The sequence below is a fragment of the Pezoporus occidentalis genome, unplaced genomic scaffold (assembly GCF_034315485.1).
Source record: "Pezoporus occidentalis ecotype Australia unplaced genomic scaffold, CSIRO_AGI_Poc_V1 ctg327, whole genome shotgun sequence".
In the NCBI taxonomy this organism is placed as follows: Eukaryota; Metazoa; Chordata; class Aves; order Psittaciformes; family Psittacidae; genus Pezoporus; species Pezoporus occidentalis.
In genome coordinates, this window is record NW_026915235.1 from 478,044 (window position 1) to 499,170 (window position 21,127).

General features: G+C 54.1%; 3 protein-coding genes across 7 annotated transcripts in view; 1 reads left to right on the forward strand and 2 right to left on the reverse strand.

The window, feature by feature from the left end:
• Nucleotides 1–16,979, forward strand: part of RUBCN (rubicon autophagy regulator) — a 32,621-nt gene extending 15,642 nt beyond the window's left edge. Inside the window, exons 5-23 of one of the 5 annotated variants that reach the window (XM_062629013.1) lie at nt 33–139; nt 708–848; nt 1,067–1,223; nt 1,436–1,984; nt 2,546–2,590; nt 4,462–4,557; nt 4,722–4,837; nt 5,305–5,509; nt 5,871–5,972; nt 6,780–6,854; nt 9,527–9,587; nt 10,621–10,753; nt 11,069–11,214; nt 11,575–11,639; nt 12,047–12,285; nt 12,687–12,748; nt 12,944–13,097; nt 13,484–13,577; nt 14,425–16,979. In XM_062629013.1, coding sequence (XP_062484997.1) covers nt 33–139; nt 708–848; nt 1,067–1,223; nt 1,436–1,984; nt 2,546–2,590; nt 4,462–4,557; nt 4,722–4,837; nt 5,305–5,509; nt 5,871–5,972; nt 6,780–6,854; nt 9,527–9,587; nt 10,621–10,753; nt 11,069–11,214; nt 11,575–11,639; nt 12,047–12,285; nt 12,687–12,748; nt 12,944–13,097; nt 13,484–13,577; nt 14,425–14,588 — 2,711 coding nt within the window. In that variant the 3' untranslated portion in view covers nt 14,589–16,979. The remainder of the gene's footprint in view (nt 1–32; nt 140–707; nt 849–1,066; nt 1,224–1,435; nt 1,985–2,545; nt 2,591–4,461; nt 4,558–4,721; nt 4,838–5,304; nt 5,510–5,870; nt 5,973–6,779; nt 6,855–9,526; nt 9,588–10,620; nt 10,754–11,068; nt 11,215–11,574; nt 11,640–12,046; nt 12,286–12,686; nt 12,749–12,943; nt 13,098–13,483; nt 13,578–14,424) is intronic. The other 4 variants (XM_062629011.1, XM_062629012.1, XM_062629014.1 and 1 more) reach the window with 4 other exon arrangements.
• RPL35A (ribosomal protein L35a) overlaps nt 1–21,127 on the reverse strand; it is a 153,519-nt gene that overhangs the window by 130,316 nt on the left and 2,076 nt on the right. The gene's annotated exons all lie outside the window — the stretch shown is intronic.
• On the reverse strand, nt 17,373–21,111 carry LOC134168897 (deoxyribodipyrimidine photo-lyase-like). The gene is made up of 10 exons (XM_062629022.1): nt 20,975–21,111; nt 20,590–20,875; nt 20,270–20,415; nt 19,943–20,125; nt 19,605–19,763; nt 19,095–19,293; nt 18,853–19,005; nt 18,446–18,567; nt 18,186–18,345; nt 17,373–18,008 (listed from the first exon to the last, which is right to left on the reverse strand). The coding sequence occupies exons 2-10, from the start codon at nt 20,822–20,824 to the stop codon at nt 17,854–17,856; spliced, it is 1,512 nt and encodes a 503-aa protein (XP_062485006.1). The 5' UTR covers nt 20,825–20,875; nt 20,975–21,111; the 3' UTR covers nt 17,373–17,853.

Here is a 21,127-nt window from a genome sequence, read left to right on the forward strand (position 1 = left end):
GACCCCTCCAAGCAGCAGTTTTCTCTCCCCAGACACTGCCTTCCTGCTCAGCGACGCACACGTCACGGCCATGCTGCAGTGCCTGGAGGCTGTTGAGCAGAACAACCCCAGGCTTCTGGCTCAGATCGACACCTCCATGGTGAGTTGAGGTCCTGTCTTTTACATCTGGTTTTCTCCAGATGCTGGCTGGCTGTGGCTGCTTGTGCGAGGTCTTATTTGGGCCACATGTAGCCCTTGGACAAGGGGCTGGACTTGGAAGTAGCCGAAGATGCTCCAAGAGGGGAGGAGAGCAGTGCACTTATCCCTCCACTGCCTGTGTGAGACTGGCAGGGGTCGGGGTGGTGGAGGTGGCTTTGTGGAGCCTGTGTAGTGGGGCACCTTGGTTCTGGCTGGCATCGAGGATTTGAGTATGAGGACCTGAGGACTGGTTCCTTCTAAGAGGCACCTCTGAAGCCCTCTCAAATAGGCTTCAGGGCCAGTGAGCAGAGCTGCCTGGTTGTGAGGGACAGCCACCATCCAAGGGACAGGCAGCACCCCAGGACACCTGGGTGCCCATTCCTGCTGGTGATGCCAGTTACCCCCTGTGCAGCCCCACACCATCTTCCCTCTCCCCAGAGGATGGGAACAACAGCTGCTTTCTTTACACAGAGCTTCCCAGAGGAGAGCAATTAATGAGGCTCCATTTAATGGGAGCTGTGTTCTTTCAGCTGGCCGGCACGTCACTGCCATCCCTGTGTGCATCAGGTCCTTCTGCTGGTACAAGAGAGATGTGTGACCACGACTCTGAAGGACATGAGAGCCATCTGTCTGGGGCGCTGGGCTGCCTGGATCATTTCACTGAGAGCCTGGTAATTTCCCAACGGGAGCCTGCCATGTAACTGGAAACAAAGAGCCGCTTCCCTTCTGCACCTCTGTTTTTCCCTCCCCATCCTCCTGCCCTCAGGGCTGCCACATCCTTGCTGGCTGGTGACCAGGCACTAGCAAGTTGATTCCTTTCCCTTACTGCTCCTTTGATGTGTAAATGCCCTGTAAATGCTAATTTATTAATGATGCCACCTCTCTTCAGCTTACCAGGAAGAGTGATGGTCCACCTCCAGTGACCAAGAGTCAGAGCCTGACTGCCCTTCCCGCATCCCCATACATTCCGGTTGCAGACTGCATGCAGCAGCGCTGCTTTGGGTCCGTTTCCAGCCTTCATTCTCCAGCCTCCTCTGGCCTCTCAGGTAATGAGGGGTGCTTGGAAGTTCAGGATAGACCCAGAAAAGACTTTGCCTTTTATTTCTGCTTTTTGATTCATTGTGGTGGATGGGTGCCTGCAATGGGAGGGAGATCCCTGGTGAGAATGGGCTCATGGGGTGTGGACATGCTGGCGTGAAGACATAGGGTGCTCTGCTTGTGCCAGGGTATGTGACATCCTGCTCCTGATTCTGTCCAGACAGGAGATCAGCGAGCAGCTCCATCAGCTTCAGTGCCAGTCAGCCCCAGGAACGCTGCCTGTCCACCCGGTCTTCCTCCTTCAGTGAGGGCAGGTCCCCTCTGGAGCAGCCCAGCTCTGTCACCCACTTCAATGTACCCTCACCCAAAGACCCCTTCTCTCCAGCCAGTGAGATGAGCTCCAGCACCACCAGCCAGAGTGAGGACACTTGGACGGGGAGTCAGGATGATCCACAGAGCGATGTTAATGATGGGCCAGAGTACCTGGCCATTGGGAACTCAGGCCGCCGGGGCCGAGCGTGCAGCAGTGCTAGCACCAACAGCACCAAGAGCAGTAGCTCCAAACTCTTCTCCTCCAGCAGCTCCCAGAAGCTGGACTCGGTCTCATCCCTGGGGGAGCAGGGGGCAAGTGGAGGTGGAAGCAGGGGCCTGAGCCTGTTGCGCCGGTCCAGCTTCTCAGAAGGACAGTCATCAGCTACACAGGGCATCCTCAAGAAGAGCCACGTGCGCTCACACTCTGACACGAACGTGGCTTCGGGGAAGTTGCACGGTAATGGAGGAGCTTTTCTGGGATGGCTTTGGGGTATGGGAGTCCCCGGTACTGGGAGGCTCATGCTGGCCACCCCTTTGACACCATGGATCTGGTTGGTGAGGGGAACAGTGTGCAAGTGGTTGGTAAATTTGGTCTTTGCCCTTACTTTCCTGCACTGCACTGGAACGATGGGCTGACCTTTTGCCTCCCAGAATGCCCTGGGCCAGTCTCTAACTGGTATTGGCAGCTTTTACCAAAACTTAGAAAATGCCAGCAATGGCAAGGCATTAACTGTCCTGCTTCCCCACTGGCCTTGCCTGGCTGGGGCATGGGGCCATGGTTGGCAGGGCACTGAGCTGGAGCTTAGGCTCATCCTACTGGTAGGATGTCATCCTTCTGGTAACCTGCTGGGTCCTGTGCTCGAGTGGGGGGGGGAAGGATGTGAGAGGACAACCAGTCTGTGGGAGTCTGCCCCACTGTTGCTGCCTTCATGGGAGAAGTGGAGGCCCTTGCTGAGTGGTAACCAGTCTGTCTCTGTTTTCTCTCCCTTAATGCTGCCCTTCTTCTCTGTCTGCCCAGGAGGCCTCAGGGATATCACCATTATAATAGAAGATCCAGTGGCAGGTTTGGGAGCCAGTGTAACAGCCCTTCATTAGTGATCATTGCATCAAGTTCAGGATTTCCATCAATCCATTAGTGCTCATTTAGAAAAAAAAAAAATAATCTTTCTTCTCTGTGTCCCAGCTGATGCTTTGAAGCACAATCAGGTTTATGCATGTGACCTGACTGAAGATCCTAGCTTGGATTTTGGGAACAGTGGGCCAGACTCAGAAGGGCACCCAGCTCCCCTACATGGTGTTACAGAGTGCTGGCCACTAAGTCCCTGAGATGCATCCTCTGCTCTTCCCTCTACCCTACTGCCCTGGGAGCCAGGAGAGGTTTCATATCTCACTTAGCAAGTAAGGACTGGCAGCTAAGCAGGCCTGAACATCTTATTTTTCTTTTCATTTAGTGGGTCTGTGGCATGGGGAGGTTTGATGTTGGCTGAGGTCAGCCACATCCCAGTCAGCTGTGTTTGCACCCACAGCCAGGACAGGACTCCCCCTGATCTGCTGAGCCTGGGGCAGGTTTTCCCTCAAGCTGAGGTGCTGGGGTGCTGCCATCCCTTTCCCCCACATACAGAAAGAGTCAGGAGCTCTAAAAAAATGGGCTGCTTTCTTTTGTACTCCGCTGAATAGCAGCACTGGGTTTGTCAGGCTTACAGCTGGGTGCTGAGTGCTCTTGCAGTTGCAAAGGCTCCTTTCTAGTGGTGGTGGACATTCAGACACGTGTGTCCAGCCCTGTGTCTTGCCCCAGCAGAGGATTCTGAGCACTGCATTGTTTTACCCTTCAGCAGTGGGCTCTGTTGTATGTGGCATTCCCCAGGCTGGTGATCACGAGGTGGTTTCTGTGCTGGTTTTCAGCAGGGCTGAGGTGGCGGCAGGATACTCTGCCAGGCTGCAGTGTTTAGTTATGGGAGCCTCCCACCCCAGCGGGCTTCCTTTGTCACCCAGCCTGTCAGGTGGGTTAATCCCAGGGCTGATCCTGGTGCCTGCTTCATGGTCTTTGCAGGGACGTGCTGGTGTTGGTGGGCTCAGGAGCCTCCAGCCACATCAGGGTTATGGCACAAAGCTGGGAGCAAAGAGGAGCAGGAATCTGAGAGGATGGGGTTGCCCTTCTGTTTTGCTCAGCATGTCAGGATATCAGCTGGCACCAGTCCTTCTGTCCACACCTGTGTGCTCCTGTCCTGCTTCAGTCAGGGTGTTTTCAGTCTCCTTCAGTAGTCCTTGGTCATCCAGGTGCTCTCTGGGGCTGTGGCTCTCCATAGAACACTATCCATTGCTGGTCTCTGGTCACACCAGCTCGTCACAGTCCCTACCAGTTCAGCCTGGCAGAGAGTTGCACCACAAGTGTGTGCACGGGGCAGTGCCCTGCACACAGCCTGTGCAAGTCACCTTGAGGACTACAGGTGACCAGGGAACCCTGGCTTCTAGTTGGGCAAGTGCATGTCCTTCAGATGCCTCCTTTTAGTTGTTTAGGCTGTTTTGCAGGGCTGGGAGCCCCACATATCCCTCAGCTCCTCAGGTTTCCCCTTTCTCATGATTCAGTACCCTGGACATAGCTCTTTTCTTAAAGGTGCTCCATCAGAAAGAAAGGGCATGCAAGAGGCACTTGCTGGAGCCTGTTGTGTCCCCCAGCTCTGCTAGGGAGTAAAGAGAAGGCAGCTCCGGACTTTACTGCTCTGTGGCATCTCATGAGTATCTCACCTTCTTTCTGTCCCTCCTCTTCTCCTGCCTGAAATGCCTTCTAGTTTTGTCCCCTCCTGGGCTTGACCTTAGTGCCTGCCTCCATCCATTTGTGCCTGCCCATGCGATGCTGAGCCCCTTTCATTTCACCCTGTGCAGTGGCTGAGCACCTCTGGGATACTGATTTGTGCCTGGTGTCTTCTCTTCCAGAGTCCCACGATGATCCAAGTGGAGGGAGACGGCCAGTCTCTGCTTCTACCCAGAGCAGTGAACTGAGCACACCCAGCTCGCTCTACATGGAATATGGTGTGTACAGCCAGCCTCATCAGGGATGCATGCTCCTGGTCAGGCTGCGGTGGCCTCAGCTTTAGGCACTTTCTTATGGGATGCTGATTGGGCACTGGCAGGGCTCATTAGCAGGGGGATAACAGCAGGTGCCTCCCTAATATGTTTGTCTCTTGCTTTTGTAGACTCTGGACAGTACCTGAGCTCGGGTGAAGGGATGTTCAGAAGACCCTCAGAAGGGCAGTCCCTCATCAGCTACCTCTCTGAGCAGGACTTTGGAAGCTGTGCAGACCTGGAGAAGGTGAGGGAGGCAGCAGCAGTCTGTGCATTGGAGAATGTATCTTACTGCAGGTTCAGTGATACTTTCCTCTGTGGGGAAGATAATGCCATAGTATTTCCTGTTACAGAGGTGTGCACAGAACTTCAAGGTTGAGTTCTGTGATGGTGTCTGGCAGCCGGGATCTGCCCAAACAGCATATACACAGCAGCTTTGCAACATGTTAGGGCTCCTCCACAACATGTGCTGACTGCCCGGAGTGGATTTATTGCACAACCTCTTTGTAGAAGTATTCTGGTGCCCAGGAAGGCTTTAGTTTCTAGGTCCTCCTAGAAGAGTCAGGTTTTGTGTGATTGACAGGGCTTAAGATCTTTCTACCACTCTCCATGAGCAGTAAGTTCTTTGCTGTCATAGGTGGAGACAGGATATTTACCATGTCTTCCTAGTTTCTCTGTGCTACAGCCTTGAATACTTTTGCTCTTGCCTTGCAGGAGAATGCCCACTTCAGCATCTCAGAGTCCCTGATCGCTGCCATTGAGCTGATGAAATGCAACATGATGAGCCGACAGCTGGAGGAGGAGGAGGAGGAAGACAGTGACAAGGAAATCCAGGAGCTTAAACAAAAGATTCGCATTCGGCGCCAGCAGATCCGCACCAGGCACCTGTACCCTACCTGCCAGGGGATGGGCTCAGACAGTGGGTGATGTGTTTTGGGCTCATCAGTTATTAGCATGTGGGGTTTCTGTCTGTTGCCTGACCTTATAGCATCCTGCCTTCCTGCCCATTTGTGAGAAACAGTCACGATTACAAAGGTGCTGCAGAGATTTGTGAAACTCTGCTGCTACTGAAGATCATAATGGGACTAATAATGTAACCCTTGTGTGATGCTGTCACTGAGTTATGGAATGTAATTTGATTTTGAACCCATAGTGTTTTCCAGCCTTGACCTCTGTCCCTCCCTGCCCTGGCAATGCCTGGCTATCAACTTGTCCCTTAGCTGTCAATGACCCTTCAGACCACTTGCATTGATGGCCTGGCTGTGTTGCATTTCTCCCAGGTCTTGTGGTGACAGATAGTGGGTCCCAGTTCAGCTCCCATGGCTCCATGCGACTCTCTGACTCTGGCTCTGCAGAGGATGTGGAAGAGTACGAGATTCGAGGTAGGAGGGAATGGCTGTGTTGCTCCTTGCATAGGGACAGCTTTCCCCTTGATGTGGTTGTGCTGAAGTCAGTCCTGCTGAAGAATAGCACATCCCTCTCACTTCAGGATGACTTTGCCCAAACAACTGACTGAATTCTCAGCATGAGAAGAGCAACCAGTTTCCCTCATGTGGTGGCATAGCTTTCCTTCAAAATCCTCTAACTCTCTAGCATTCAGTGCCTCTGGCTAGTAGGTTTCTGTTTCATTGCCTGGTCCACATAGTGGCTGTCACAGCTAGAGACAGCTGGGAGAGCTGCCATCCTGCTCCCCTCATCCCCAGGCAGAAGGAGCTGTAGCTCTGACTACTTACCTCTTGGGTGGCAGTAGTGGGTGTTGGTCACATCCTGACCTACAATACCTCTGTTCTCCTCCTGGCAGCTTGGGTGGCTGAGCTTATTGCCCACAGGAGACCTGTCAGGGTCCCTGGGTGTTCTTTTCTTCAGACCCTTGTTTATCCTCTGAGGTGGATGACTGACTTCTCAGCAGTAGTTTCATCTTACTGACTTTAAAAAGGAGATAAAATCGTAGAAGACAGAGCACTCTCCACTCTCCAGCTTAAATTTCTTGTCTCTTAACTGTGGATATAGCAAAGCTCTCCTTTCAGTCACTGAGGGCTACATTTTTGGCCTGATTTTGAAGCCCAAGGAGGGGTGTGTGAATTCAGTTCTGGGTTTCTTGTGCGAGTGCTGCTCTTGTATTATGCCCTTTCTCTTTGGCCTGGCTGAAGCACTGAAGTCAACTATTTTGTCATCACCGTGTTATGCAGATGGTAACGATGGATCTAACCTGATTCAAATGTCCAAGAACGGCCTCTCAGTGTCAATGGCTTCCTTGTTCTCAGGTAGTACACCGCAGTGCTCCTCTGCAGCACGTGTGTGTTTGTGTGCAAGCTGTGTGTGTGTGCATGTGCACACTGCTCAGAAATCTGTGGTTTGACTGCAGTGGGGATTGTGAACAGTATCATCCAGACATCACCAAGAGAAGCTATGGCAGGATGATACAGGATGGAGCAGAGAGGAGGCAGAGGAGCTCTGCTGTGGGCTCCATCCCGCAGCTTGTTTTGCCATACAGTATTTCAGATATACCAAACAAGCTGGCTGTGGTGAAGACCTGTCTTGAGTGGGGTAGGGCTTGGCAGGGTGATGGCACAGCTTTGTGGTTCTGTAGCTGCTGAAGGCTGAGCCTAAGCTGAACAAACACAGAGACCTCTACAGGTGCCTTGGGGAGCATTATCCTGCTTGTCCTGGCAGGGCTGCTGCCCTGTTTCTCTGATCTGAACCACAGCCAAACTTTGACATCCTGCTCAGATTTGTCTTGGAGAAGAATCCTTCCAGAAAGAAGTCCTGGAGGGAGAAGTGGTGAGAGCAGACAGGGCACAGGCAGTTTGTTTTACACTGGAGCCCTGAACACCAGGATCATGTGCAGCCAGATCTTGCTTAGTGTTTTTATTGTTTACAGTGCTACTACATAATCCTTCCAGTATTCTGGCTGCATTTGAATAACCTTCATGTGTCCCCTATTTGCTTTAGCAAGGGAGCAGCCTATGTGAGCTGCTGCTGATCCCTCCTGTCAGTTTTTTGGCGCCAGCATGTTGCTCGTGCTGGAGATGCTGGTGCTCAGAGCTTCCCCACCAGCCCTACTGTGTCCTGTGTTTACAGCCCAGGGATTGATCCATGGGGGTCTCATCCTGGCCTAAAACTGGCATACAGGGACTAGGGTAATGTCCTTGGGTTTGTGTTTGTTCACAAGCCTTCTGGAGACTATCCCACCTGGTGATAGCATTGGCAGCAGAAGCATTTCAGGCAGCTAGCTGGGGCTTTTGAGGAGTGTCTGCAGTTAAGGTTGGGAAGTGAGTGGTGGCAGCATTCCAGTGAGAGCCCCCATGGGAGCCTGGGGTCAGATTTGGCTCCCTCTGCCATCCCTGAGATGATGCCAGTGCCAAAGTGTGCTGGCTCTTCCTCTCCATAACACTTAGCCCACACTGTGCTGCGTGTGCTCCGCTGTTTGCTCATGTTCATCGTACTCCAGGACAACGGAGCACCTTCCTATGCAGAGCCAAAGGCACCAGGGCATGGCAGGTATGTCTAGCCAGTGCCCTCTGTAGTCGGGAGGCTATATTTGCCTGAATTCCCTGTTTTGTGCAGCTAGAAGTCTATTTGCATGATGTAGATATGTGGATTCCTTAGAATTAGGATTATTTACTGTTCTGTTCTAGCAATGGATGTCAAATGTGGAGGGTCAAGCATCCATGCTGGACTCCTCTGGTGTGAGTCTGTAAATTTATGGGCAGGAGTGGAACTTGCTCCCCTTGGTGCCAGGGCAGCCCCACTCTTCCTAAGGGAGCCAATGGCTCTGGGGTGACACTCTTCAGTCAGCCAGACTGTGATTCCCTTGGCCCCAGTGTGTGGTTGGTGCCTGGCCAGGAGCAGATGGACTCTTTGTTGGACCATGTACTGGCACGGGGCCATTGGGTAGGAAAGCTGCGAGCCTGTGTTTGGGGGTGGTAGGTCACTGCAGACCCCAGTGCTAGAGCTCCCTAGAGGTACAAAACAGGAGACCTACTGGGCTGAAGGTTGTGGCATTGGTCTCTGTACTGTCTGACCTATAGTACTTTCCCCTTATATGTCCTTCTTCCCTTTTCTGGGAGTCCTTCAGCAATGAAGCAGTGTTGCTGCCTGCTTCTGCCTACCGTGTACTGCTGGAAGAGTCTCCTGTCCCAGGGTCCTTCCACTGTTGAGATAAATTCCCTGTCAGGGTTTAACCTGCCAGAATGAAAGAAAGGATGAGTGATTAAGGTACCATCGGGTACTGTCTGCACCCGAGGCTGCCACTGAGGAGGAATGTGGGGCAGCCCAGGGCTGTTGGGGAGCTGATGGAGGGAGCAGGACCCCAGGGTCCTCCTGCATCTTACCTTGGACTCCCCCTCCTTGGGAGATGGGCCTGTGGCCTGTGCAGAGCATGTGGCACCCATAGGGCCAGCCCACTTCCTGCATAGATGCTGACATGTTTCTGGAGTGCTGGATGAGGCTACCAGCCCTGGCTGTGCAGCCACTGAAAAGCTGAGGCATGGCCACTGTCTGATCTTACAGGTTGTAGTCAAGTAGAGAGAAGTGGTCTGCATCCCATTGCTAATCCCCTGCAGCATCTATACTGTGTGTGGAGAGCTACTAAACCTTCTTGCTAACCTTGCTGTCCTGTCCTCCTAGCTCCTGTGTGTGTACTGTTTCAGGCCATTCGCTGCTGGGACTTGGTGTGTGACCAGCAGCCACTCAACTCCCCCAAGCCCCAGGCTCACTGTTTTTACAGCATCTTACCATGTCTTTCCCTTGAAACTCCTGACAGGTGACTGATTAGACTGCACCTCTCCTTGCTGCTCACTGGTAGAAGTTGATGCTGTAGTTATTTCACGTGCTCTTGAACAGCTTGATGAGTTTTACAATGAAGCTTTGGTTTGAAATGAGTGTATCCCCCTGCCCTGCCCCATCTGCTCCACTTTGTCTGTTTGTGATTCAGATGCAGACATCAAGAGGAACCCAGACTCCAGCAGGAAGCCCTTTCTCTCTTCAGAGTCCATGTACGTTTGCGGCTTGTGGCGAGACATCTTGGTACCAAGTTCCCTTTCCTGCCCAACTCTGCTCTTCCAAGTTCATCAGCTCCTGTTTTGCACTGGAGTGGACATTCCTCCTTTCCTCCCTTCTTCCCTCCCTCCCTCCTTTCTTCCCCCCTTCCCTTCCTCTCTCCCTCTCTTTACTTAGCAGTGAGGCACTAGGTTCTAGTCTTAAATTTGGTAAGCAGCACCTGGGATGATCCGGATACTCATGAGGTAGATATGATATGGACAAGTGTCAGGAGACAGGCCCACACCTCCTGGTGGGTAAGAGGCTGGGGAGAGGACATGGCATAACCTGAAGCATCTGGACTGGCTGCTGGCTTGCTGCTGGCTCTGATCCTTCCCTGCCTCTCTCCTCTCAACTGGGATAGCCTGATAGACTACGTGGTGCTGACACCTTCTCTCCAACCCTTGTTGCGGTGTTGTGACCCAGAGGTGGAACTGCTGGCACACAGCAATGCTCACTGACTGTGCAGTGTGGCAGCAGCTTAAACTTGAAGTGCTCAGTCCTTTCCTGGTACTGCCCTGGGGTGATGAGGTGGGTGCTGTGGGGAGGGGAATCACCACCTGTTCTAAGCACTGCTGCTGTTAATGCTCTGAAAGCAAAACCCTAATGGGATGCAGGGACCCCTTTGCTAGCTGGGTAAGATACAAAGCCCTGTCTGTGGTTGGAAGGTTCTTGGGTAGGTTTGTACTGGGAGAGCAGTTCTGGCTCTCACTTTGCAGCTTCCCCTGCAAACAGGCACAGGTTTTATTAAGTAAGATATGTTTTGCTTGCCTTTCTAAATAATTGTTGTGCCATTAGCCAGCTTTACTTGAGGGCAGCTGCAAAGATAGAAATCAGTAACGTATCTCAATTGCAGGCCTGTGTAGCAGTGCAGAAATCAGGTACCAAAGTTGAAGGGGGCATCTTCAGCTTGAGATGGGACAGGCATCAGGGGTTTTGAGGAGAGCACAGCTGTGAGACCCGGTACTAACCGCCCCCTTCACTGTCTAGATCCCATTCCTTCCTCAATTCCAACTCAGCGGAGGCTGTGGCCATGGGCTTGTTGAAGCAGTTTGAAGGCATGCAGCTCCCAGCTGCCTCTGAATTGGAGTGGCTGGTCCCTGAGCATGATGCTCCCCAGAAGGTAGGGTTGTGAGTACTTGATCTTCCCCAGATCCCTGGCTTCTGCCTACTGCTGAGGGGCTTTGCTCGTGATCCTTTTGTGGAGCTGGAGGAGGGATTTTGTCCAGGCTCTGGGGTTCAGCTCAGTGGGGCTCTGCCACCACAGCCTCCAACATCAGAGTGCTCACATCCTTGGGGACATCCCTCCTCCAGCCCCTGTTCAGCTGGAGCAGCAACTTGATGCCTGGCAGTTTTCCAGAGGTTTCTGGCAAGCCAGCCAGGTGCATTGCATTTGCTGTACCTGGCAGGGATCTACCTTCTTCCCTGCTTCTTCCAGCTCCTACCCATCCCCGACTCTCTGCCCATCTCTCCTGATGATGGAGAACATGCTGACATCTACAAGCTGAGGATTCGGGTGCGCGGAAACCTGGAGTGGGCCCCTCCACGACCACAGATCATCTTCAATGTTCACCCAGCCCCAACGTAAGGACCTGTGCTGCCAATGGCTTTCCAGGGTCCTGCCCTTTCCAGCCCTTTTCCATTAACACCAAGGTTGATTATCCTCTCCTTCCTACTTGACCACCAGGACTTCCCTGTTCTTAGCCCGATAAATGCATGTTGATCACTACCATAGCTGGTGCTATGAGATGGAGCCAGTGCCAGTGGTCAGCGCCTTTGGTGTGCACCAGGGCACAACAGGGCTTTTCCCCTTGGATTTGTTGTCCGCACTGGAGTGGCAAAGCATGTGGCCATCTCCTGTCCACCCCTGTGCCAGTGCCCATCCTCTGGTGCCATGTGCCATCAGGGCTGGACTCATGCATGTTGTCTTCTGTCTCTGGGCAGGAGGAAGGTGGGTGTAGCCAAGCAGAATTACCGGTGTGCAGGCTGTGGCATCCGGACTGATCCTGGTGAGTGCTGGGACCATGAGCTGTACTTGGGGAATGGGGAATACTGTGAACAAGTGGAAAGACACACAGTGGGGGTGTGGTGGCAGAGCTCAGGACAAGGACACTGGGGAAAATGATATGGTGGTTTTACCAGCTTTGCCTGCATATATATTAGTGTGCACCATCCACAGGGGAGCTTCCTTGTTCAGAAGGTCACAGGGGTGGTAGAGACAAAGAGCAGCCAGCCTGTCCTTTAGGAAGGGCATTTCAGATGTTGAATCTTCTAAGGCAAAGTCATCTCTTGGGGTCCTATAGCTCCGAGCAGGTTCCTTGCTTGTTGGAAATGCTGGGCAATGTTGGGAGTCCAGTAGGTGGTTGTGCAGAGCCTATGCCTCAGCTGACCTCCCTGTCTGCCTGGGTTTGGCCAGATTACATCAAGAGGCTGCGGTACTGTGAGTACCTGGGGAAGTATTTCTGCCAGTGCTGCCATGAGAATGCCCAGATGGTCATCCCCAGCCGCATCCTGCGCAAGTGGGACTTCAGCAAGTACTACGTGAGCAACTTCTCAAAGGACCTACTGAGTAAGATCTGGAGTGACCCCCTCTTCAATGTGCAGGATATCAATCCTGCTCTGTACCGGAAAGTGAAGTCTCTCAACCAAGTGTGGGTAAGCTCCTTTGCACACCTTCCTGAGTGGGGTTTGGGTGAGGTGAGTGGCTGTTCATTGTAAACAGCGTTCTGGGGAAGCTGTGGAGAAGCAGATATTTCAGGTTTTGAGGCTTAAAACCTCAGCACCATGGATTTCCATTCACCTCTTGTTCTTTGTCCAATAACAGAGGCATTTCAAAAGGAATTTCTGCCTAGTGTCCAGTTGGACTTCAGTTTATCTCCTGGAGCATGTGATGGTTGTTGTGCTCATTTTGTCCTGTGTGGTGTAAACACTTTGGTAGCAGGAGAGCAGCAGCTGAGGAGCAATGGTTGTTTCACCAGCACAGAAAATTGGGCAGACCTGCTTGGCCAAAGACTGTACTCTCTTTACTGATTCTTGTGTCCCCCCTTCCTCTCCAGCTGCTGCGAATCCAGCTTTTCCACATGAAGAACATGTTTAAGACATGCCGGCTAGCTAAAGAGTGAGTACCAGGCTGTGAGACGAAGCTGTTTTGCTGTTCTGGTTCTGTCCCATGACAATTTGCACTGGGGATTGTGCAGGCTGTGCAATGAGCAATGGAGGGAGAAGGGAGGGGAGGAAGGAAGAAAGCAGAAGCAGTGGAAAGGAGCTTAATGGATTTGCTTTGCTCTGAGTTCTGGTTTCTCTATCCTTGAAGCCTCCTTGACTCCTTTGATACGGTTCCTGGCCACTTGACAGAGGATTTACACCTCTACTCGCTCCGTGACCTCAGTGCCACAAAGAAGGGGGAGCTGGTGCCTTGCCTGACTGAGCTCCTGAAGGCAGGCAGTCTGCACGTTGATAAGTGCATGGTAAGGCCTCCCTTTCCTGCCTCCTGCATGGCTCCACACCCTCAGGAGCACCTTGGGAGCATCTTGCTGCAAAGATAACTGATGGGGAGGCCTTTGATATGTGGGACAGCCACCAAATTAATGATTCAATGCTAACTGTTCCTGCCTGCTCCACAGAGTTAGTACTGGGTCATATACAGGATGTTTGTTTCCCCATTTTGGCTCCCCCCCCCACCCCTAACACATGTTGATTCTGTCTTGCTATGCTCCATGCTGGGGAAGGGCTGTCCTGCATGCTTAGAGCAGGGCACCGTGTCCTCCTGTCCGGCTCTGCTCTACCTCCTGCCCTGCTTGCCAGGGAGATGAGAAGCATTCAGCTGCTTTTTCCTCACCTTTTCTCCTTCCAGCTGTGCCAAGCCAAAGGTTTCATCTGTGAGTTCTGCCAGAATGAGAGCGACATCATCTTCCCTTTTGAGCTCAACAAGTGCAGCACATGTGAAGGTGAGATGGTGCAGAGAAAAAAGAAGGGGACAGACCCTGAGGCCACCAAGGTCTGCCTCCGGTTTGAGTGGCATTTGTGCTAGCAAGAGGTGTAGAGCCAGGGCCAGCCAGACCGGGGTGCCTCTGTGCATGGCCTGTGTCTCTGCACCACGTTATCACAGTAGTCTGTCTAGAGCTGCTGGTGTGGTGGAGCATGTAGGTCCCTTCCTGACCATGCTGTGTGCTCCCTACCCAGGCGGCAGCATGCAGTCGGGTTGTGACTGCAGCAAGCAGGTCCCTTGGCTTTCCTTCTGCTGTGGCTGTGGGACACACAGCTCCCCTGCCCTTGCTTGGATGGCTGGAGCCGACCTTCTAGAGCAGAGAGAGGCTAAAGGCTTTGTCTCTGTGCACTTCCTGCCTGCCAGGAAATCCACAGGTCCCTTCAGGTGTAATCCTTGATAATGCCCAGTATTAGTGGCCAAGCAGAGCTTGTTGCTGCAGCTTGGAACCAGCCTCTGAACTGGCTTGAAATGACTCTGACACCATGCAGACACAGTGCCAGAGAAACCTTGGGGCAGAATTACTGTTTCCTTGGAGAATCGTGAAATTTTGGGGAAGGACCTTATGTGGAGGAGGCAGCCTCCTGCCTGTGCTCCCAAAGGCTTCACAAGTCAGTTCGGGGACCCTGCAGCCTGTCTTCTTGCTGCTTCCAGAGCAGTGCTGGACCCCTGCATCTTGTGCTAGTTCTGCCATGGCTTTGGTTTGAAAAGTCCTCCTGGACAAGTCTGGAGCATCCCTCTCTGGGGGTGCCAAGTGTCAGGCAGTCTGTGTCAGCCTCTACCAGCTCTCAGTCATGCTTCCTTTGCAGAGTGCAAAGCCTGCTACCACAAATCCTGCTTCAAATCCACCCGCTGTCCCCGCTGTGAGCGGCTTCAAGCCCGGAGAGAGCTGCTGGCCAAGCAGAGCATGGAGTCCTACGTCTCAGACTACGAAGAGGAGCTGGAGCAGTCAGAGGTGGTGGTAGCTACATGAATGTTGCAGCAGAGGAGCAGAACGTGGGTTTATGTGCATGGCTTTCATCACCAGAGACTGAGGCACACAGACTGGCGATGAGGAGGACTGTCAGGAGGCTGGAGCACTGTCTTGAAGGGATCTGTTTTCCTCCCGTGCAGTAGTGCTGGGCTGGGGAAGGGACATCTTCCATTATCTGGGTCTGCTCCAGGTACTGCTCACAGGTTTGCTTGGGGAAGTTCAACTGCTTCTGCCTCACAGGCAGAACAGGGGCCTTTTCTGAGCAGTTATTCATGCTGGACCAGGCAGGGCTGTGCTGCCGGTCCCTTTGCCCTGCTCCCCAACAGGGTCCCTGGGGGATCAGCACTTTCTGCTCATCAACTGTATATTAGGAATCTCTGGCCACATCTGCTCCTTGGAGGTGGGAATCAGCTTTCCAAGTCCTCTGATCCTGTATCTTGCTGCTGGGAGTTGTGTTTATGGAGGGACAGTGGGGATTTGGGGTTGATGTGCATATAACAGCTCTCTGCCTCAAATTTGGCTTGCGACACTGCCAGAGAGCAGTTGTTCTCACTCCAGGATCAGAGCAGAGGATGTGGCAGTGGTGAAAATGCCAGATTCCTGCCTTGTCTCTTTGTGCCATCTGTGCTGAGCTGCTTTCCCTGCCCTCCACATGCAGCCTGTGCTGTAGAGGGGCATTGCCCCTGGAGAAGCTGCACAAGGACACTGGTGCTGCCAGGTTTTTGTAGGGGCAGATCCCCATGGCTGGAGAAGGCAGTAAGCCCCACTTCCTCATTCTGCCTGTCTGTCCCCCTGGGGGGCACGTCCTTCTCTAAGGGTGATACGGGGCCTCACTGGTGGCACCAGGACCTGCCTTGTATGCAGCTGCCTTCTGTTGGGATGTGAGTGAAGGCTCAGCCCTCCAGCCACATCCCCTGAGCCCCTGTCTCAGTTTGTTCTTTGGTTTGGGGTTTTGGTTTTTAATCTGCTGGGTTTGGTTTTATTTTTTAATGTGGTTGTTTGTATTTTTAACTGTGTGTTCCCCCCAGGGAGGTGCTGCTTGAAATGCCTCTTTGGGGGACATGCACTCTGCTTGGGGCTCACAGGTATAAAACTTCCAAGCCTGTCCTGCTCCTGGTTCCTCAGCCCTGGAGGGAGCTGTTGTTTGCCAGGAGTCCTCTCTCCCAGCACATCTCCTGTTCCACTTGGGAGAGATGTCCCTGAGCCAGGCAAAGCCTCAAGGCTTCCCAGGTGCAGTGCAGTGGGGTGGCCAGGCAGCCTGCTTGCAATGGGGGGTGAATGGGGGAGAGGGTTTGGCACTGAGGTGCTTCAAAGGGCTGGTCCCTTGCTGATACAGAGCTGCCTGCCACAACCAACAGCTCCGCAGGGTCGGACCCAGCAGTACAAGATGCTCTGGGGCTAGCAGTCAGCTGAGGAGGTGCCTGCATTGCAGGGGAATGCTTTACATGGCACAGGTGAGTGTCCAGCATCACCTTGGCATGGGTAGGACATGGCGTGTTCAGAAGGGTGGTGTGGCCTGTGTATGTGCAAGAAGGGTGTTGAAGAACTGTAGAGCAATACACTGGCAGAAGGCATCTAGAGGCAATGGCTTTTGCAGCACAAGCACTGGCTTGAGGCTGGGGTGTGACCCCTCATGGGCTATCCCTGCAGGGGTGGCAGGGTCAGGGAGAGAGTCTGAGACCAGGAGAGGTGGATGCAGGACTTTGTGAAGGAGGGTGGCTGGAAGCGTTGCTGCACAACAGCATGTCTCCCTGACTCGCAGCATCCTGGCAAAGCCAGGTCTAGCCGGGAAAGGGGCTTCAGCTCCCCACACACTCCCTGGAGTGTTTGCTGCCTCCTGTCTTGCTTCTGCTCTGTTTCTTGCCAGGGGAGCCACTGCTGTCCTGCTCACTGTCTGTCTCTGCAAGCCATGGGGCTGCCAGATGCTGGTCCACCTCTGTCTTCTCTGTCCTCAACAGCAAGCCAGGCCTTCACACTGCTGCCCGGAGTTGGCACCCCTTCCCTGGAGCTGGCTCAGCAGCACACCTTCATCCACCCTGTTTTGTTTGAAGCACTTTAATGTCATGGGACAGCAGCTGAGAGGCTGCCTATGTCCCCTTCTAGAAGCACTGAGTACATTTAAAGAAGAGAGAAGGGATTTTGGATTATCTGTGGTTTCCACCCTCCACTGTGGACTTTGGAAGCAGTGGGACTTGCAAACTCGATGGAGGGCTCCAGGGCAGGATTGTGCCCAGCACTCACCATTGCAAGGAACACTGGAAGTGGCCAAGGCAGTGAGCTCTTTGTAAGAGAGAGCAAGGGAATGCTCTGGCCATTACCTGGAGCCCTCCCCATGGGACTGTTGCACAGAGAGGCAACAAAAATGCCATCCCTAATAAACTAAGTTAATGATGGGCCTGGTTCTGTTGTGGCATCATTTCAGCTGTTGTAGCAGTGTGTATTGCCCTTGGGGTCAGTCCTGCAGTGCCTGTTGGCCCCTGGGGTAGGGAGGGAGTGGGCAGAGGGGGGACAACTTGTGCAACTGGCAGTGCGTTGCCAGATGTCACTGGGTCTAATCCATGTGGTTTGTGGCCTCTCCTTGCAAACTGCCCACTGGGCTCAGGGCAGGAAGTACAAAACACTGAGTAAGGGGCTCCCTGTACGCTCTGGGGCTCCCTGTATGGTCTGTCTCTCCCTGGGTCTGCCTTTGCAGGCATGGCCTTGGGTGTCCCATTGTTGGATCTCTGTCGCTTGCAGCAGTGCTGTGCATCACCACATAAACACCACACAGGACATATACAGATGGATAGATACAAACTGTAAACTTTAAAACAACTGTTGACAGATGCTTGTGCAAGCACAGCGCTAGCTCTCCATGGAGCAAAACAAGGCTTCCCTGCCTTGCAGCACACCAGGAGGAGCTGCTTTCTAGGAGCTTTTCCCCAGAAAAGCCCTGCTCAGCCTAAATCTAAGCTGTGACTAGCAGCAGCAACAGCAACTTAGGCTTGTGCCCAAACACAGTGGTTGTAGAAGAGGTTTTGGGCAGGCAGAGGCACACTGAAGATGTGGCAGCAGGAGGGACCTGGAGAGCCCATGGGGCTCCAGCAGCTTGAGCAGGGGGTAAGAGACCTGTGAAACCCCGGGGCTTGCCACCATCACAGTGAGCCCTCCAACAGCATTTGTGGTGATCCCCGGCTGTGGTGTAAGGTGTGAGCCCATACCTTGGCACTGGCACATCTGCCCCCAGTGCAGAGGGGCACAAGCAGTCTGGAGTCTGCTGTGCCTGTCACTGGGAGAGTGTGCAGGGAGCATAGCGACGCTCGAACTGCCCCACGTCGAACTTGCGCTTGCAGCCAGCGTAGTTCATGTAGCGGATCTTCCCGAAGACAGCACGCTCGGTCCAGCCGTGGTCATGTATGCCGCAGATGGACCAGAGGCAGCCTGCAGGGTGTGGGGACAGAACGTCAGCATTGCCCCTGCTTGGAGGCATCTGGAGAGCAATGAGATGTGGGTGCAAAGCAGGATGGCCTGGGTAGCCTGCAGAGAGCCTTCCCCCTGCCACAGCCCTTGGCCATCAGAGATAAGACCCCCCCTGCTGTGCCCCATCCTGCTGCTTGCCTACATAGCCGTTGGGGTCTCTCCCATCCAGCTCGTAGCGGTCGTTGAGGTAAATGGCGAACTGCAGGGCCTCCTCTGGGGAGCGGGTCCATTCCAGGATCTTCTTGGCCCAGTACATCCGCAGGAAGCCGTGCATCTTGCCCTCCCGGACCATTTGGAGCTGGGGGAAAAGGGACAGATGGACAGGTCAGTCTGTGCCACCTCACCTCTGCCCCTCAGGAAAAGACTCAGCATTTTGTCAGGGAGATGTGGGGCAGTACCTGGGCAGCGTTCCAGAGTGGGTCATGTGTAGTCCCCTGCTCCAGCTCCTGGAGCTTGTAGAGAAAAGGCCTCTCATCTTTGGCGTGGAGCTTCAGGGTGGTTTGTGCCCATGGATAGGCACCTGTGAGCAAGAGAGATAAGGAGCAATGATGAGCAGCCAGCTTCTGCAGGGCCCTGGGGAAGAGATAGAGAACTGAGCTACTGAAGAGCACTATGCCCAGGGGACATCAACCTTGAAAAGGGCATCTACCAACTCCTGTTTTACCTTCAGAAGGACTGAATGGCAGCATATTAGTGCCCTCACAGCCCCTCTCCAAGTCAGTCTTGGGTTTGCCAAGCTGGGTACCAGCCCAGCCATTGGGTACCAGGCCAGCCCCAGTGCTGCCCACCCAAACCAGAACGCTACCTTGCACGCTGTCATAGTTCTCATTGTAGTAGCAAAAGTTCTCAGCCAGCTCTCGCCGCACCACGGCCTCCTCCACAAACACGTCTACTGACTCCTTGTACTTATGCTGGTGCTTCTGCACTTCCAGGATGGCTCTCTGGGTGGAAACCTGGCCTGGGGACATGGGGAGGGAGGAAATCAGGCTGCCAGTCCCAGCTACCGTGCTCAGCCGTGCTGCCAACTGCAAAGCCTGGGGCACTCACCGAAGTGGAACCACGGGGACAGGTTGCTGAGCGCAGGCTTGTTGGGGTCATTCCGGTGGGAGCCGAAGTATTTCAGTCGCTTTCTGATGAAGGACTGCAGCACAGCCAGCCCCGCAGCCGTCCCAGGGGTCGCCCACTCCACCTCCTTCACTGTATGGTCCACCTCCAAGCTGGAATAACAGGCCTCCCAAGCAATGGGCTGGGCAGTGACCAAGCAGCATGAGTGCATTTACAGATGCTCTTCAGCCAGGGCTGCCCTGAGTCTTAGGTCCCCTGGGTGTCCCCAGCCAGCAAGTCCCAAGCTCATGCCAGCCTTCTCCTCTTAACTAGACCTGCCCTGAATGAATGAGACGCGAACCAACCTCCCCAAGGGCACTGCCATCTCCACATCACCTGCCCACTTCAGGCAGGTCACTGTCCCCATTCCCTGCCATCCTCTCCCAGGATCACAAAACAGCTGTAAAACCCTCTAGGATTGGCCTTGAGTGCGGAAGCGTCTGCTGCTGGTACCTCTGCTGGGCAGGAGGGGGGATATGGGTGACGAACAACAGGGGGGAACTCCGTGAGGAACTCAGGGAGCTGAGCCTGGATCTTTCTCCGGATGGTATAGGCACTGTACTCCTGTTTGGGGGAGGCAACCCAGCAGGGCACGATGTTGTGAGCATCAACCTGGAAAGCAAAGCCATGGAGGAGGGTGTGAGCAGGAGAAGCAAATGGTCCCAAAGACATGACACACACACTCCCTGCTCAGGTCACTCTGGCTCACCTCTGCAGGCACAGAACGCAGGAGACAAGTTTCTCCCACATTTCTCCAGCCAGTTTTCCCCTCGCAGAGTGCAGGCACCCACCTGTGCAAATGGCACATCCTCTGGCAGCCGCTCCCTGACGTCCTGCACCCACTGCCTGGGGAGGCGGAGGGGGCTGAAATCCGTCACCAGCCCACCAACACCATGCTCCAGCACGAATGCAGGCAGCACGTCCTTGGCGTAGCCCAGCAGCAAGTGGAATGCAATGTTCAGCTCTGTGCACTCCTGCAGTGAGGGGGAAAAGGCTATGGGATGGTTCACACCCCTGCAGACCACATCCCACGACCATCCACTGAAAGGATGAGTCTTCTGCCCCCTCCCTCAGGACCCCTGTCCCACTCAGCATGGACATCCCTGCAGCAGTCATACCTCGGCCACCTCTTGCAGACCCCTTAGCATGAAACCATAGTGGCGGATGGTGGCCTCCAGGAATTTGGGCACCAGGCAGAAGCAGACATGCAGAGGCAGCTCCTGTTTGAGGGCCAGGCGCTGGGCATAGAGGAAAGCCCAGTTATCTGGGGAGAAAGCACATGGGGCAGTGTCAGGGAGGATGCTTTACTGAGGGAATGGAGATGGGGTCTCCCCTGCACAGGGGTAACCAGTTCCAAGGCCTACTGTGGGAAGGGACTGTGGATTTCGCCACCCATAGGAGCTCCACTTCCCAGCCTCCCCCATCTGCTGATTCACACCTTGCAGCCGCTGGTCCCGGGACATCCAGTAAAGGATGCACCGACCATCATCCTTCAGATCCGAGCCCTCCGAGATGAGGCGCACCCGCTTCTTGTTGAACTTAAACTCTCGCACGGAGGGGGCCGCCCTCTGCCGGGCTTCCTGCACCTCCTCCTCTTTCTCCGTCCTCCTCCGAGGCACGCGTAAAACCTCCTCCGGGGCCGAGGCCTTTCGCTTCCCTTGCCGCCGCCGCATCCTTAGCACTACCCGGGCCGGCAGCGAGAGCAGCGTGGTTCCGCGCGGCAGCTGCGAAGGGAAACGGGACCGTACTGAGCTCCCGGTGCCTTACCCATCCCGGTCCGTAAGCCAGCGGGATGCTGGTACCCTGCCCCTCCCGGTCCTTACCTGGCAGCCACGCGGTCCTCCTGATGTTATACAACACGGGGGGTAGGGGGGTTGTTAAAGGCGTGGAAATGGGCAGGGATTCGGGATAAGGGGAGGGACTCCATCATCTGGCACCGCCCCCCGTGCACACGGGGGCCGGTGCTGTGACGATGT

What these genes read in the sequence shown, in the direction of transcription:
- LOC134168897 (XM_062629022.1), bottom strand. Translation starts at nt 20,824, where the DNA reads ATGCGGCGGCGGCAAGGGAAGCGAAAGGCCTCGGCCCCGGAGGAGGTT. An exon ending in GTCTGCAAGAGGTGGCCGAG is followed by an intron (nt 20,126 to 20,269) that starts GTATGACTGCTG and finishes CCCTCACTGCAG; the next exon opens with GAGTGCACAGAGCTGAACAT. An exon ending in CCCCCTCCTGCCCAGCAGAG is followed by an intron (nt 19,294 to 19,604) that starts GTACCAGCAGCA and finishes GTCACTGCCCAG; the next exon opens with CCCATTGCTTGGGAGGCCTG.